Below are 18,106 nucleotides of genomic sequence, written 5' to 3' on the forward strand. Positions count from 1 at the left end.
GCAGCAAACTTCCAAACACTTTTTCATCTGGTTCTTATAACAACCTACAGTTCCATTATTAATAACCAGCGACAGGGAGAGTATCGAGAAGGTCTTTCTATACAACAGATTCATAGCTTTGAAAAGACATCTTTTGATATCCTTCTGCTTTGTAGATATTAGTCACTTTCTTTTCTGTTAAACCATATTGGCCCATTGGCAGGATGCGGTTCTCCCATAAGTTTGGTTGGCTCACGTAGTGTTGAAAAAATAAAAACCTGAGCCCCACATGTCATTTGGAGATATTTCTTGAGCTAGCCTCTGTTGGTTGGTCCCTGGGTCCTGCTGGCCATTTAGGATGGGTGTTCTGTTGTCTCATTTACTACAGCCCACACATGTCACAAATGCACATGTGTGAATTTCTAGCCAGACTTTCTTTAACTTTCCAGCCACTTGAGCTTCTGGTTGTGAGATCTGGGTACAGTTCCTAAGTATTAGACACATCTTTATAGTTTTTAGATCTCAAGCAATTTTTATGTTCTGTGAATAATGATTGTGGAACTCAACTACTTCATTTCAATGAAGGAAGAAAAATAGCATGCAGAGGCAATTCTTACATTTGCTAAAGTGATTTAAGTGGACTTATATCATCAAAAATAGCAAAACAGGCCCTGGCCGGTTGGCTCAGCGGTAGAGCGTCGGCCTGGCGTGCAGGGGACCCGGGTTTAATTCCCGGCCAGGGCATATAGGAGAAGCGCCCATTTGCTTCTCCACCCCCCCACCCCCTTCCTCTCTGTCTCTCTCTTCCCCTCCCGCAGCCAAGGCTCCATTGGAGCAAGATGGCCCGGGCGCTGGGGATGGCTTCTTGGCCTCTGCCCCAGGCGCTAGAGTGGCTCTGGTCGCGGCAGAGCGATGCCCCGGAGGGGCAGAGCGCCGCCCCCTGGTGGGCAGAGCGTTGCCCCATGGTGGGCGTGCCGGGTGGATCCTGGTTGGGCGCATGCGGGAGTCTTTCTGACTGTCTCTCCCCGTTTCCAGCTTCAGAAAAATACAAAAAATAAAATAAAAAAATAGCAAAACAATGTATTGAAATACAACTGTAATTTAAGGTCTTCATGGAGCTATGTTACTTTTATTGTTAGGGTTTTTACTTAAATTAAAAATTATCTGCCACTCAGACATTATTTTGACTTTGTTTGCATTGTATGTAACACATCTGTTTATGATCAAATCTAATATCTCTCTTTTAGGTCACTGAATTGATTCTGGAAATGTTCCTTGAAGTTTGGTAAGTGCATCTGCTTCGTTGGGATATTGCGAGTGTTCCATTGATTTATTTTGTTGAAAAGTGTACTTTTAATATATGAAATAATTCTAACAGCATTGACTATAAAAATGAATAAATGTACTTTGCTTTTCTTTTGCTCCTTCTTAATGGCCACAACATTAAAAGATAAATTTAACATTCTTTGCTTAATTTTCCCATAGTTTGCTGATTAAATAATAGCTGTTAAAATAAGGGCTTTTATAAAGAGCTCTGCCTCAAGTTATATGTAATTTTTCCCATAGACATGAAGACAGTTATTTAAGCCTATTTTTTACTGTTGGTAGATATTCAAAAACATGAAAGTGAACAGGAAACTAGAAAGAGAAAAAACTGAAATGTGAGACTGATTAAAACTGATAAAGTTCCAGAAAGGATTCTGCTCTTTCCAATTGGGCTCTAAAAGTGAAAGTTGAAAATTTACTTATTTATTTTTTAAGTAGTGAATCTTAGGGGAGTCCATTAGCTGATCTCTGATCCAATGCAGATTTCAATGGATCTCACCTCCTTCAACCTCTCTGCATCTTTGAACTTCCCTCTTGAAGTGGGTTTTACCAAAGTTACCAGTACAAATTTTATTTGCGCAAACACCACATAAGTTAGTGTCACAGTCTCCTATCTTGTAACTTGCCAAATGTATGATAATGATATTTTGGAATTGGGTTTAGATACTTCTTTCTCTTGTTTTTATCTCTGGAACAAGTTGACTTGACTTTATAAATTTCTGTTAAAGTACTACAGTTTCTCAATATATGTCAGGAAGCATCAAATAATTAGACTATGTTGTGTAACAAAACACAGTTATCAAAAAAATGTAGGAAAACTCAGATAAATAATGTACGTATGTCCAGAGGAATTTATTATATATTTATAATGAACTTTAATCACACTCTGTTTTTATTTTATTTTATTTTATTTTTTTCATTTCAAGTAAATGTCAACTTTATTTTTTACTTTTTTAAAGTTTTAAAACTTTTTATTTATTTATTTTATTGATTTGAGAGAGTGAGAAACATTGATTTGTTGTTCCACTCATTTGTGCATCCATTGGTTGATTCTTTTTTTTTAATTTATTAAATTTAATGCAGTGACATTGATAAATCAGGGTACATATGTTGAAAGAAAACATCTCTAGATTTGACATTTGATTGTGCTGTGTACCCCTCCTCCAAAGTTAAATTGTCTTCTGTCACCTTCTATCTGGTTTTCTTGTGCCCCTCCCCCAACCCCTCTCTCCTTCTTCGCCCCTTCCCCCCTCTCCCCACCCTCCACCCTTGTTGCCATCACATTCTTGTTCATGTCTCTGAGTCTCATTTTTATGTCCCTTCTATGTATGGATTCATATAGTTCTTAGTTTTTTTCTGATTTACTTATTTCACTCCGTATAATGTTATCAAGGTCCATCCATGTTATTGTAAATGATCCGATGTCATCATTTCTTATGGCTGAGTAGTATTCCATAGTGTATATGTACCAAAGTTTTTTAATCCACTCGTCCTCTGACGGACACTTGGGCTGTTTCCAGATCTTTGCTATTGTGAACAATGCTGCCACAAACATGGGGGTGCATTTCTCTTTTTGGAGCTGTTCTATGGTGTCCTTGGGGTATATTCCTAAAAGTGGGATAGCTGGGTCAAAAGGCAGTTCGATTTTCAGTTTTTTAAGGAATCTCCATACTGTTTTCCACAGTGGCTGCACCAGTCTGCGTTCCCACCATTAGTGCAGGAGGGTTCTCTTTTCTCCACATCCTCGCCAGCACTTATTCTGTGTTGTTTTGTTGATGAGCGCCATTCTGACTGGTGTGAGGTGACATCTCATTGTGGTTTTAATTTGCATTTCTCTAATGATTAGTGATGTTGAGCATTTTTTCATATGCCTATTGGCCATCTGTATGTCCTCTTTGGAGAAGTGTTTATTCATTTCTTTTGCCCATTTTTGGATTGGATTATTTTCCTGGTGTTGAGATTAACAAGTTTTTTATAAATTTTGGTTATTAACCCCTTATCAGATGTATTGTCAAATATGTTCTCCCATTGTGTAGTTCGTCTTTTTATTCTGTTCTTGTTGTCTTTAGCTGTGCAAAAGCTTTTTAGTTTGATATAGTCCCATTTGTTTATCCTGTCTTTTATTTCACTTCCCCATGGAGATAAATCAGCAAATATATTGCTCGGAGAGATGTCGGAGAATTTACTGCCTATGTTTTCTTCTAAGATGCTTATGGTTTCACGGCCTACATTCAAGTCTTTTATCCATTTTGAGTTTATTTTTGTGAGTGGTGTAAGCTGGTGATCTAGTTTCATTTTTTTGCAGGTAGCTGTCCAATTTTCCCAACACCATTTGTTAAAGAGGCTGTCTTTACTCCATTGTATTTCCTTACCTCCTTTGTCAAATATCAGTTGTCCATAGAACTGTGGGTTTATTTCTGGGTTCTCTGTTCTGTTCCATTGATCTATATGCCTGTTCTTATGCCAGTACCAGGCTGTTTTGAGTACAATGGCCTTGTAGTATAACTTGATATCAGGAAGTGTGATACCTCCCACTTTATTCTTCTTTTTTTAAGATTGCTGAGGCTATTTGTGTTCTCTTTTGGTTCCATATAAATTTTTGGAATATGTGGTCTATATCTTTGAAGTATGTCATTGGTATTTTAATTGGTACTGCATTGAATTTATAGATTGCTTTGGGTAAAATAGACATTTTAATGATGTTTATTTTTCCTAACCATGAGCACGGTATATGCTTCCACTTGTTTGTATCTTCCTTGATTTCTTTTATCAATGCTTTGTAATTTTCCAAGTACAAGTCTTTAGTCTCCTTGGTTAAGTTTACTCCTAGGTACTTTATTTTTTTTTTTGTAATTGTGAAGGGGATTGTTTCCTTAATTTCTCTTTCTGACTGTTCATTGTTGGTGTATAAAAATGCCTCTGATTTCTGAGTATTGATTTTATATCCTGCCACCTTGCTGAATTCATTTATCAGGTCCAGTAACTTTTTGACTGAGACTTTAGGGTTTTCTATATACAATATCATATCATCAGCAAATAATGATAGTTTTACTTCTTCTTTTCCGACTTGAATGCCTTTTATTTCTTCTTCTTGTCTGATTGCTGTGGCTAGGACTTCCAGGACTATGTTAAATAAGAGTGGTGAAAAGGGGCACCCCTGCCTTGTTCCTGATCTTAAGGGGATTGCTTTTAATTTTTTCCCATTGAGTATGATGTTGGCTGTGGGTTTCTCATAGATGGCTTTTATCATGTTGAGGTATGTTCCCTGTATTCCCACTTTGCTGAGAGTTTTGATCATGAATGGGTGCTGGATTTTATCAAATGCTTTTTCTGCATCTATTGAAATTATCATATGGTTTTTCTCCTTCTTTTTGTTTATGTGATGAATCACATTGATTGATTTATGAGTATTGTACCATCCTTGCCTCCCCAGAATAAAACCCACTTGATCATGGTGTATGATTTTTTCCATATATTATTGGATCCGGTTTGCTAATATTTTGTTGAGGATTTTAGCATCTATATTCATCAGAGATATTGGCCTATAATTTTCTTTCTTTGTGTTGTCTTTGCTTGGTTTTGGAATCAGAATTATGCTTGACTCATAAAAGGAACTTGGAAGTCTTCCTTCCTCTTGAATTTTTTGAAATAGTTTGAGAAGGATAGGAGTTAGTTCTTCTTTGAATATTTGGTAGAATTCCGTTATGAAGCCATCGGGCCGCGGACTTTTCTTTGTTGGGAGTTTTTTGATAACTGTTTTGATCTCATTTGTTGTAATCGGTCTGTTTAGGTTTTCTGATTCTTCCAGATTGATTTTTGGAAGATTGTATGTTTCAAGGAATTTGTCCATTTCATCTAGGTTGTCTAGTTTTTTGGCATACAGTTCTTCATAGTATTTTCTTACAATATTTTGTATTTCTGTTGTGTCAGTTGTTATTTTTCCTCTCTCATTTCTAATTTTATTTATTTGAGTCCTCTCTCTGTTTTTCTTGGTGAGTCTAGTTAAAGGTTCATCAATCTTGTTTACCTTTTCAAAGAACCAGCTCCTAGTTTCATTGATCCTCTGTATTGTTTCTTTAGCCTCTATGTCATTTATTTCTGCTCTGACCTTTATTATTTCCTTCCTTCTACTACATTTGGGCTTTACTTGCTGTTCTTTTTCTAATTCTTTTAGATGCAGGGTTAAGTTGTTTATTTGAGCTTTTTCTAGCTTCTGAAAGTGTGCCTGTAGTGCTATGAACTTCCCTCTCAGTACTGCTTCTGCTGTGTCCCATAAATTTTGAGTTGTTGTATGCTCATTGTCATTTGTTTCTAGGAATTTTTTATTTCTTCTTTGATCTCATTCTTAATCCATTTATTATTTAACAACCTGCTATTTAGTTTCCATATGTTTGAGAATTTTTGAGCTTTTCTGTTGTGGTTGATTTCTAGTTTCATGCCATTGTGATCGGAGAAAGTGCTTGATATAATTTCAGTCTTCTTAAATTTGTTGAGAGCACTTTTGTGCCCTAACGTGTGGTCTATCCTAGAGAATGTACCATGAGCACTTGAAAAGAATGTATATTCTGCTTTAGGGTGAAAGGTTCTGAAGATATTTATTAAATTGAGTTGATCTAGTGTTTCCAATAAGTCTGCTCTTTCTTTGTTAATTTTCTTTCTTGAGGATCTATCTAGTGATGTTAGTGGGGTATTGAAATCCCCTACTATTATAGTATTGCTGTTGATCTCACCCTTTAAATCCATTAAAGTCTGCTTTATATATTTGGGTGCTCCTATATTAGGTGCATAGATATTTATAATAGTTATATCTTCCTGTTGGATTACTCCCTTTATCATTATGTAGTGGCCTTCTTTATCTCTTACTATATCCTTTGTTTTAAAGTTCATTTTGTCTGATATAAGTATTGCTACCCCAGCTCTTTTTTCATTTCCATTTGCATGAAATGTTTTTTTCCATCCTTTTACCTTCAATCTATGTGTATCTTTTGTTCTAAGGTGTGTCTCTTGTAGACAGCATATGTATGGGTCCTGTTTTCTTATCCACGTAGCTACCCTGTGTCTTTTGATTGGATCATTTAATCTGTTTACATTTAAGGTTATTATTGATATGTAGTTGTTTATTGCCATTTTCTTCTTTAAAGGTGTATTCCTTTTTTGCTATATTCTTTTCCCACTTTGATCTGTTTACAACAGGCCCCTTAACATTTCCTGTAGCATTGGTTTGGTTGTAATGAATTCCTTGAGTTGTTTTTTGTCTGAGAAGCTTTTAATTTCTCCTTCGATTTTAAATGATAGCCTTGCTGGATAAAGTAGTCTTGGTTGTAGGTTCTTGTTCTGCATTACTTTGAATATTTCTTGCCATTCCCTTCTGGCCTCAAGTGTTTCTGTTGAGAAGTCAGATGTCATCCTTATGGGGGCTCCTTTGTAGGTGATAACTTTTTTTTCTCTTGCAGCTTTTAATATTTTCTCTTTATCGCTTAGCTTTGGTATTTTAATTATGATGTGTCTTGGTGTAGGTTTCTTTGGGTTTCTCTTTAATGGAGACCTCTGTGCTTCTTGGACTTGTGAGAGTTTCTCTTGCATTAATTTAGGGAAGTTTTCAGCTATGATATGATTGAACAAAGTCTCTATCCCTTGTTCTTTTTCTTCTTCTTCAGGAACCCCTATGATGTGGATGTTATTTCTCTTCATGTTGTCACAGAGCTCTCTAAGTGTTTCCTCTGACTTTTTCAGTCTCTTTTCTCTTTTATTCTCTGCTTTCATGCCTTCATTCCAGTTGTCCTCCAACTTGCTGATTCGATCCTCAGCTCTATCTATCCTGTTTTTAATTCCTTCCATTGTGGTCTTTATTTCTGATATTGTATTTGTCATCTCCAACGGATTCTTTTTTATACTCGCTATTTCTTTATTTAGGTGTTCATAATGACCATCCATTGTTGTTCTAAGATCCCTAAGCATCCTTACAATCATTATTTTGAACTCCGCATCTGGAAGTTTGATTATTTCCATATCACTCAGTTCATCTCCTGAAGGTGTCTCTTGTGGTTTCATTTGGATTGCACTTCTTTGTCTTCTCATTGTCTGTTTTTGGGTTTTTTATTTGTAGAGTTGGTTGAGTCTAGGCTTGGTGTTGTCTGCCTCCAGTTTTCAGTTATTTCTAGGTCTTCTTGGGTTGGTATCAGCTGTTATCTGTAATCCACTTTTGGATTTGGGCAGCTTTGAAGTCTTGATTTGTTTGTTTTCTTAACAGGTGATAGTCTTTTTACTGATCTCAGTAGAGGGCTTCCTTGAAACTGTATCCAGGAATGCGGCGGGTGTAACCTGAGACTCTGAAGGCTTCTTTAGCCAATTAATCTCTCTGGGGCAGGATGTTTTCTCAGCTTCAGTAGGAGGAGGTGTATCTCAGATCTCCATGGAGACCTGAGTTACTGCCCCTCCTCCTCACTTCTTGTTTTCAGCTGTGTCTTGTTGCGCTGATTGGAGCTGGATAGATGTCCGGAGATCTTTGATCTGGAAGCAATTCAGCTCTGTTTTTTGAAAGGTTCAGTCCCTCCCCCAGCTATGGCCGCCTCCAGCATGGATGAGTCAGCTTTTTTAGGCTGTGTCTTTCATTCCTTAGCCCCTCACAGTCTGTCCCTTTCTCTTTCCTTTCCGCTTGGGAGATAAGCTGGTCTTTTCAGCACACCTCACTCTCTGGTCGCCAGGCAAGTGGCTGTGAGCAGTAGTTTCTGCCCTTTTCCCTTGTGTGAGATCCCCTCTGGGCTCTCAGCCTCACCCCCCCCCCCGTTTCTGTAAGCAGGGGAGATTCAGGTGCTCTCTACCAGGTTTGTTGTGGCTTTTTCTTTGCTCCTTAGTTTTTGAGAGCTGTTCTTGTAGTTCAGAGTTGGTTTTTCATGCTGATTTTTCCTAAATTGATGTGTATTCCAGTTTGGTGGTGAGAGCTGGGCGTCTGTGCGTCTGCCTACTCCACTGCCATCTTTTCAGTCTCCACACTCTGTTTTTATATGTTAACTTACATCTTGATTCTAAAATGGAAATGTGTTCTTTAAAGAAAAGTTAAATTTTCCATGGAATACCTTCCATTAAATATAAAATAAAAATGAAAATTCACTAAAGATAACGCATAAAAGAAGAAATAAATGAAACACACCTGTCACCATATTTATAAAATTACCTAACATTTAAGAGTTTTTCTTCCAAATATTTTTGTATTGATATATTGTAAACATCTATGTTCACTGCTCTGTTATTCTTCTTTTTTTTTAAGATCATGCTTCTTGTGCTTAGTGAAATATAATGATTATCATAGTACATTACAAGAAACATGAGTCCCAGAATGAGAAGTCCTGGATTTAAGTCTATTACTTGCTAATTATGTAAATAGTTGAAAGATTACTAATCACATTTTTACTCATTTATAAAATAAGAGTGCTTTATATCTATTATGATGATTTAATGAGTTATTCTTTTAAAAGATGTATATTATACATACATCACATGTTCATAGTAGTATTGTTTGTAATAGTTAAAAATAAATTGGAAGCAATCTCAATGTTTATGAATAAGCAAATCATGTTTTATTGATATATTGAAAATACTTCACAATAGGACAAATGTTTGAGTTACTTCTAGTTACATAAACAGAGATGAATCTGAAAAAAAATGTTCAATGCAAAAAGTAATTTGTATAATAAATACAGTTGGTAGCATTTAAATAAAAATTTTAAATCTAAAAAATAACCCTATATCTTATTTAGGGACATAAATGTTTATTGTAAAATTATAAAAAAATTTATTGAGCTTGACCAGGCAGTGGTGCAGTGAATAGGACATTGGTCTGGGATGCTGAGGTCCCAGGTTTGAGACTCCAAGGTCACCAATTTGAGTGCAGGCTCACCTGGCTTGAGCACGGGCTTACCAGCTCGAGCATGGGGTCACACTGGCTTGAGCATGGGATCACAGACATGACTCATGGTTGCTGGCTTGAGTCTAAGATCACTGGCTTGAGCAAGGGGTCACTTGGTCTACTGTAGCCCCCTGGTCAAGGCACATATGAGAAAGCAATCAGTGAACAACTAAGGTGCCTTAATCAAGAATTGATGCTTCTCATCTCTCTCCCTTCCTGTCTGTCCCTATCTGTTCCTCCATATCTCTTTCTCTCTTTTGCTAAAAAGAAAGGAAGAAAGAAAGAAAGAAAGAAAGAAAGAAAGAAAGAAAGAAAGAAACTTATTAAAATAAAAAGCAAATTTAAGGGAGTAGTTACCTCTGAGGAGGGGAAAAGGAAATAAATTGAGGAGGATTCACAGAGACAACTGTGTCGGTGAGATTTTTATTTCTTCAGGTGATTAGAAGATGCCCAACTTAATATATTATAATAAATAATATTAGAAAAAAGTTTACCTCAACACTTAACTATAAAAATGTAAATTTATGGCCCTGGCTGGTTGGCTCTGTGGTAGATCGTCAGCCTGGTGTGTGGACATTAAGGATTCAATTCCTGGTCAGGGCACACAGGAGAAGTGACCATCGGCTTCTTCCCCCTTCCCCCTTCTGTCTTTCTCCCCCCCCCACTCACCCCACAGCCATAGTTTAATTGGTACTAGCATATCAGCCCCTGGCACTGAGGATAGCTCTGTGGAGCCTCTGCCCCAGGTGCTAAAAAGAGCTCAGTTGCCCAGATGAGAGAGTATCAGCCCCAGACAGAGGTCCCTGGAAGGATCCTGTTTGAGGCACATGTGGGAGTCTGTCTCTGTATCTCCCCTACTCTCACTTGGAAAAAAAGGAAAAAAGAATGCTAATTCACTATCTTACTCTTCCCTACCTTGTTACATAATCTTTAAAATAATCAAATTTAATAACTGTGTGATGCTTTGATATATTAATAACTTTATTATATGATAATACAGATAAATAATCTTTTCAAAATTTTCAGTTTCTTCCCTTAGGTAGATATCCAGAAATGGAATTACTAGGTCAAAGGAAATACACATTTAAATGATTTTTTGTACTCATTGCCTAATCATTCTTCAAAAAGTGTTTTTTTTTGTAAATTAATATTTCCAAAATAAATGTATGAGCTACTTTACTTTTTCCAGTACTAGAAAATAGATTTAAAATATTTTTAAATTATTAATTTAATACTAACTACATTTTGAAGATTTTCTAGTATAATTAAATAATTATCCTTTGACTTTTCATTATTATTATTATTATTATTAATACTTGCTCTTTTGTGAGTTATGTATTTTTGTCCTTTGGGGGGTTGTAATTAAAATGTTTTCAATGATAAAATATCGCTGTAGAGTACATATCCCAGAGACCTTACAATCTTTTCTCTTGTTCTATGTTTTACAAGGAAGACATAATGAATTAACAGAAATGAGCCTTACATTTAACTCACTCTGAAGGGAAGGACATATTTTTATGAATGGTAAAGATACAATATTATATTAGAAATATATATAATTTAATGGTTCTTACTGTGCTAAACAGATCTTAACAGATTTTTTTTCTGAAGCAGTTCCCAAAAGTGCTATAACTATCCTAACATGCAGTCGATCAAGGGCTGTTTGTTTGCTTATATTTTTTTCTAGAACACCTTATACTTAACTGTTTTCTGCAAACATGCCCTGGAACATGGTTTGAGCTAGCCATCATTCTGTACTCTTTTTTCAGATGCCCTCATGGGAAATGGCTTGAGGGAAGCAGTCAGCCTATGTCAGTGTAGCTGCTGGGGACTGTGGGGACTGGATGATGTATAAGAAGGCACCTGGGGACGTTGGTCATGACTCTCTGTATATACACAGCTCATCCCCGGACCTCCGATTCAGCATGGCTCTGTGTGAGCAGGAGAAAACTTTCAGACACCAGAGAAAAGAAAACATAAAGGAAAACATGAAGAAACTCCTGGGCCCGAAGAATAGTGAAGGCTTGTATTCTACACGTGATGTGAGTTGGAAAATTTTCAAATGTCATTGGAATTTAATAGTAAACGTGTTTATATTTTCTCTCAAATTTTACCCAAATATGAAAACATTACAATTAAAATTTAACATTTTATCTTCAACTTTTTAAGACAAGGTAAGGTAAAAATGTTTCAAATGGAAACTCTTTGAGGAAGATAATCGCGTACGCTGCCCATATTTTGAAGTACTTACTAGATATTGCCATCAAAAGAGGCCTAAACATACTTTATGCACAAATCGGATGTTCATTTCATTAGTAGGAAAAGTTTAGTGTCAGATATAAAAGGAATTGATTTTAATATAAACTAAGATTAAACAATTGTGGAATTATCATCAGTGAACAGAAGAATGTTATAAGTCTTGTAAATGATACCATTAACAGAAATAGGTAGATATGAATAAGGAAATCAAAGGAAATGTCCCAAATTCTTATTAGTTCATAGCGGAAAGTGAAAAGATATTATCAAATTTACCAAGTAGCTAAAAATAATAACTTTTACATTTTAATGTTTTTCATAATACTATTTATAGAGATCATAAAATTAAAATATTTTTGTGAACAAATATTGAAGGTACAGCCTTTCAATTGTACTTTACCTTCTTTATCTTTCCTTAAATTTCAGTAACACAAATGGCATTTATTATTCAATAACTTACATTGTATAACCCAGCCTTAGGCTATTAATTCATTCATACTTTATCTATGTATCTATGTATCATCTATCTATCTATCTATCTATCTATTTATCTATGTATCATCTATTATCTATCTATCTATCTATCTATCTATCTATCTATCTATCTATCATTTATCATCCATTCATCTATCCATCCATCCATCTATTGGTTTATCTATCTGGGATCTTCAAAAAAATTGCTACTATAGTTAATAATATTGTGTTGCATTATTTGAAAGTTGCTCAGAGAGTAGATCTTTAAAGTCCTTATCACAAGAAAAAAAAATTTAACTATGTATAGAGATGGATGTTAACTATTCATACTGTGTGCCTGAAACTAACATAATGTTAGGTTTATTATACCTCTATTAAAAATTAAACAATAAATTGTTGCAATGATGTACATCAAATGGTATGATAAAATGTCTTCTTAGTGGCATATCAGCTGATTTTTTACTGATTCTTTTGGCTTTCTGTTAATTGAATATTTTAAATGAACAAAATTTATTTTTAGAAAGACACGATTTTTATTTAAAAGCATAAGTAAATATTCCCATGTACACACAGAGTAGAGATTCAAGATTATTGTCAATTAAATTGTAAATTGCGTTGTAAATACAGCGCTGGCAATGAGATGTATATTCTGAGTAAGGGACCCAGATGGGCACCACAGTTCCACAAAGGTTGCAGGTATCCAAATGTGTTTTTAAGTGGGCACGGGGGTGGAAAGCCAGTCTGCTGCGGCTGGAATGGCTGTGGTATGGGAGCAGACCAGTGGTGGAATTCAAATAATTTAACAACTGGTTCTCTGCCGTAATGACCATTTTAAGTATTAAAAAACAAAACAAAACACAAAAGAACAAAAGCCTGAGGGTTTTTGTATTGAGTGGGACACTTGAATCCATGTTAACACAATAAATTAAAATTAATATAATAAAAAAGAACTGATGTACCTAAAGGTAGTTTATTATTTTATGCATTTAATACTTAAATAAGAACAATAAAAGAGGCACAAAAATTAGATTATGTTATAAAAAATAGTTTTAAAATATTAATGAAAAAATATTAAATAATACCTGACAAAAAAACCAATAAAACTGTTAAGATATTTCCATACTACTTCTTAATTGGTGTCCTCATTTGGAATTTTTTCACCTGTGGACAGAATGAACATGACTACAGAGGCTTAGAATACCCTGTTGCACAAATGAATGTTAAAAAAAGTAAGGACCCTGGCCGGTTGGCTCAGTGGTAGAGTGTCGGCCTGGCATGCAGGAGTCCCGGGTTCGATTCCTGGCCAGGGCACACAGGAGAAGCGCCCATCTGCTTCTCCACCCCTCCTCCTCTCCTTCCTCTCTGTCTCTCTCTTGCCTTCCCACAGCCAAGGCTCCATTGGAGCAAAGTCAGCCCAGGCGCTGAGGATGGCTCTATGGCCTCCACCTCAGGCACTAGAATGGCTCTGGTTGCAAAAGAGCAATGCCCCAGATGGGCAGAGCATTGCCCCCTGGTGGGCATGCCGGGTGGATCCCGGTCGGGAGCATGTGGGAGTCTGTCTGACTGCCTCCCTGTTTCCAGCTTCGGGGAAAAAAAAAAAAAAGTAAGGAATGTCAATTTGTGATTTCCACATTGGGCAGCTGCCCAGGTGCTCATCTTAGAGAGAACCCTGATTACAAGTGCCATTTTAACAACTGGATCCCCAAAATCAACAAAAAGGCATGCATTCTGCTGAGCCTGTACGAACCAGCTGAATCCACTACTGGAGCAGACTCTGATGTAAAATGTTGCTTCTGTAAAATTATTGCTAAAAGGAAGTTGGGAGGAGAAGCAAAACCTTTACTGAAGTTTCAATTTTACAAAAACAAGGACCTGACTTCTCTTTCACCCTATCTTGCTATAACCATACAGACCCCTGGGAGTACTTGTGGTTGATTATTGTCTCAGGTTAATTAGTCCCTGAAAACACTTCCTTCTCTGCATAGTACTCAGATGTCTCTAGTGTCCTAGGAACTTTTTTTCCCCCTATAGTAAACCTTTCAACAGCAATTCTACAACCCTTTTTTGGTCCCTTAATGAAAGTGAGTTTATTAGGGAAGCACTAAGAGAACAGGCCACTCCCCAGACAGAGCAGCCCATCTTGAGTGGAATTTGCTTCCTTATTGGAGTCCATTTGATCAGTGTTTCAGGGGGTGTGGGGGATGGTATTCAAAGAGAGGGTAAATATTCAGCATTTCCCAGGAAGGGGATAGAGATTTCTCAGAGGGATTCTGCAGGTTGTGTTGTGTCCTTATATGGGCTTTCATTTTCTGATCATGGCCGGTGTGGGGTGTGTCCTTTAGAATGCTAATGTATTATAATGAGTGTATAATGAGGCTAGGGATTACCTTTAGGTGAAATTAGTTGCCAGATTAGATCCAGCTGGTCTCTGCCAGTTTTATGCCATAAAACCAGTGGGGGGGGGGGGTGTCTTACTATCTTCTTGACAGTTCCTGCAGCTTTTATTGATTGCACCTGTTCCACCATATCCCCTACCTCGACAGGATTGCCATACTCCATAACCTATACCTGTCCTTTGCCTCTTCCCTCGGAGTTCAGTGGAAGAAATAGCCCTTTTCTTTCCAATGCAGGTCCACATCAAACATGTATTGCAAACCCCAGTTAGCATCCCCGTATGTCCATCGTCCACTCCCTGCTTGTACTGCCTGCCTCCACCTCTGTAGGATTTTTTCCCACAAAAATATAAACATGTTCTAAACTTTGACATAAGAGAAAAACAAGAACAAAATATGTCTCCCTTGATTGTACAGTCCCTTCTCCTTTCTCTCCTCTTCACAGCCAGACTCCTTCAAAGTTTTCTACGAAATCTCATTCTACTTCCTCCCGTTCCCCGGTTTCTGTCCTCATTGTTCCACTGTGGCTGCTCAGCTGGTTACCAGCACTACTGAATGCAGGGGACCTTCTTCTGGGCCTGTCTTACCAACCCAGCAGCTGCATTTGACAAATGACTCCCTCCTTTTGTAACATTCTTTTACTGTTCACCTACTACCTTCTCTTAGTTTCCACCAGGCCTCTTCTGTTGCCTTTGCTGAACCATTTTCCTCTGCGTGTTATTTAACTACAAGAGTTCTTCAAGGCTCAGTCCTAGGCCATCTTTCTCCTCAGTTGGCACTCCTCTTAGGAATTACCATATTTCCCCAGGTATAAGACACTCCCATGTATAAGATGCACCCTAATTTGGGGGCCTGGAATTTAAAAAGAAAAAAGTATTACATAAAGTTATTGAATTCAAGTTTTACTCATCACAAAATTCAAACAACACCTCATCCACACAAAAAAGTGGGAAATGCAAGTAAAAAATATCTACAACCACTGTATAAGACACACCTGACCCCAAAATATTCAGAAAAAGGTGTGTCTTACACATGGGGAAATATGGTATCTCTCTGTTCTTTGATGTCACCCAACACCTGTGTGCTAAGAATTTTACAAGTTTATTCACAGTTTAGCACCTCTCCTCTGAGCTTCCACCTGACTATCTACACACCTACTGGAATTTGTCACTAGTAGTCCTCACATCGCAAACTCGGGATGTGTCTGATCCTCAGTGTAAAACCCGTCTCTTCTCTGCAGTTCTCCTATGCCTGGCCTCTCTCTCCCTGCTTCCTGTTCACACTGCATTCAGAGGGATCTTTTAAAAACATAAATCTGATTCTCTCAAACCCAAGCTTAAAATCCTCTAGTGTTTGTCCTCATAGTATCTCTCCAGGTTCACTTTTTGCCAGTTTATCCCAAATTCACTGCCCCTCCCCACTAGGTGCCCTTAGGTCTCTGTCGCCACAGAACCTTGTCCAGTTTGTCCTCTTGCAGATGTTTCTTCTCCCTGCTCTGCACTTCCCCTGCATCGCCCTTGTCCCCATCCCACCGGTTTTCTCACTGCACCCTCTGTTCTTTCATCAGTGCGCATGGCACTGCTGAGCCTCTCTCCCTCCCTCATCAACTCCTCCCTCCCGACTCCCAAGTCCAAGTTAGTTCTCTCAGTTAATATTTTCTTATGGCACAAGCATGCACATTATCGTCTTAGCATTTACAATGATCATACTTAAAAATTACTTGTGCTGGTTATTCATTTCATGTCTGTTCTCTCCGTTAGAATGTAGGTTTCACGAGGGCCAGGACAGTGTCTGCGTTATTTTATTTATTTTTCATTTTTTATATTTTTCTGAAGCTGGAAACGGGGAGAGACAGTCAGACAGACTCCCGCATGCACCGGACCGGGATCCACCCGGCACGCCCACCAGGGGCGACACTCTGCCCACCAGGGGGCGATGCTCTGCCCCTCTGGGGCGTCGCTCTGTCGCAACCAGAGCCACTCCAGCGCCTGGGGCAGAGGCCAAGGAGCCATCCCCAGCGCCAGGGCCATCTTTTGCTCCAATGGAGCCTCGGCTGCGGGAGGGGAAGAGAGAGACAGAGAGGAAGGAGAGGGGGAGGGGTGGAAAAGCAGATGGGCGCTTCTCCTGTGTGCCCTGGCCGGGAATCAAACCCGGGACTTCTGCACGCCAGGCCGACGCTCTACCACTGAGCCAACCGGCCAGGGCCAGTGTCTGCGTTATTCACCGTTGTATTCCCAGCACCTCGCATAGCTCTTAGCAAATGGTAGATCCTCAGTAGACCCTTTGCTGTATGAGTCAGGTGACAGAGTGTAGGCGGTGGCTTGGCATTGCATGCCTGCGATGAATTAGAAAGAGAGCTATCAGGGGCTCAAGACTGAGGAACACTAGTTTCAGGATTTAGGGGGAGGTACAGTTTGAAGAGAAGGTTTGGATGGAAAGAGTCCATTCTGAACTGTTCAATTAGAAATGTATATGGGACACATTGGTGGAGATGTCCAGCTGGCCTGTTCCTAGGTTGTCTTTCTCAAAAGGAAAGTTGCTGTTATAACCCTTGGGCACTCCTTGTTTTATAGAAAGAAGAATTTTTAGAAAAAATCTGACCTAACAGTCGTACAAATTGGCTTTTATTTATATTTATTTATTTTTTGTAACAGATGGAGAATGAGGTAATTATGTTTTCTCTGGGATATTCTTCAAAAATATTACATTTATATTTTTGGAAGTCATTCCTAGAATTAAAACTTTTGTTGCTGTTGTTTTGGTTTTGGTTTAGACTTTTTTCTCTTGGCAGAAAAAATCAGTTTAGATATATTCAGCACCACCCATTCCCATAACAAAAGTAATATTTTCTAATTTTTTTATGTTCCTCTTTGGCCAAGGGTGTCTTCGGCTCCCACCAGCCTTGCTCCTTGCCAAGATCTTCACTTTCTATTTAGTACTGGCTACGTGCCCTCTCCAAGGTTGGGAGGAGCGTACTTGTTAAACAAAAAATAGTTCTACTCCGTTTTCAATGCGGAGATTGTGACTGTGTTCTTCATAGTTTTCAATGGACATTATCCAGTTTAGGACCTCAATTTTTTACAGAACTACAAGAAATAATCCTAACATTTATATGCAACCACAGACAACATCGAATAGCCAAAGCAACCTTCAGAAAGATGAGTTACACAAGGAAGTACCCCAATACCTGTCTTCTCGCTTGCTGCTGTTACAGCACCTTCTTCCTCCCAGCCTGCACTGCTAGCCTCATGGGAGAGGTCCTTGTGATCAGTTGACAGAGGAGAGAAACCTTAGGTCTGGCTTACAGATTGATGATTCTACACAATATTCAGGCACCTAAAAGTGCCCAGCTGCAGGGCTGTCCCTTCCAGGGACATCCTTGTACAACAGTGGTGAAGGACAATATTACTGAGGGGCAGAAGATCAAGAACACCTGGTTTTGCATTTTGTTTGACTGGAGAAATTACATGCAGTTATAATAACATACAGATTCATGGTCTGTGGCCAATGGTTTGGCTGTGTGTTTAGGGACTGACAAAACACAATTAGAAAATTGGTGACAAAGAAACCTCTCTGAGTGGATGAAAAATGTGAAGATATTTGTGTCTTATGTCAATGCCCACCCAAGGATGGCGTCAGCAGAGAAGGATTTTAATCATTAAGTGGAGGGCATGACCCATTCTGTGGGTCCTTACTAGTTGATTTCAACAGCCATCCCTGTCACTGCTCAGTAAGGTCATGGACAATGTGCCCATGGCAGCAGGGTGGACAT

General features: G+C 38.2%; 1 protein-coding gene across 2 annotated transcripts in view; it reads left to right on the top strand.

Annotated features, from left to right (window-relative positions):
* PLA2G4A (phospholipase A2 group IVA) overlaps positions 1 to 18,106 on the top strand; it is a 153,323-nt gene that overhangs the window by 75,286 nt on the left and 59,931 nt on the right. For both annotated transcript variants that reach the window (XM_066261359.1, XM_066261360.1), the window contains 2 exons: positions 1,227 to 1,264; positions 11,112 to 11,253. In XM_066261359.1, the coding sequence (XP_066117456.1) occupies positions 1,227 to 1,264; positions 11,112 to 11,253 (180 nt within the window). The remainder of the gene's footprint in view (positions 1 to 1,226; positions 1,265 to 11,111; positions 11,254 to 18,106) is intronic.

The sequence above is a fragment of the Saccopteryx bilineata genome, chromosome 2 (assembly GCF_036850765.1).
Source record: "Saccopteryx bilineata isolate mSacBil1 chromosome 2, mSacBil1_pri_phased_curated, whole genome shotgun sequence".
NCBI lineage: Eukaryota > Metazoa > Chordata > Mammalia > Chiroptera > Emballonuridae > Saccopteryx > Saccopteryx bilineata.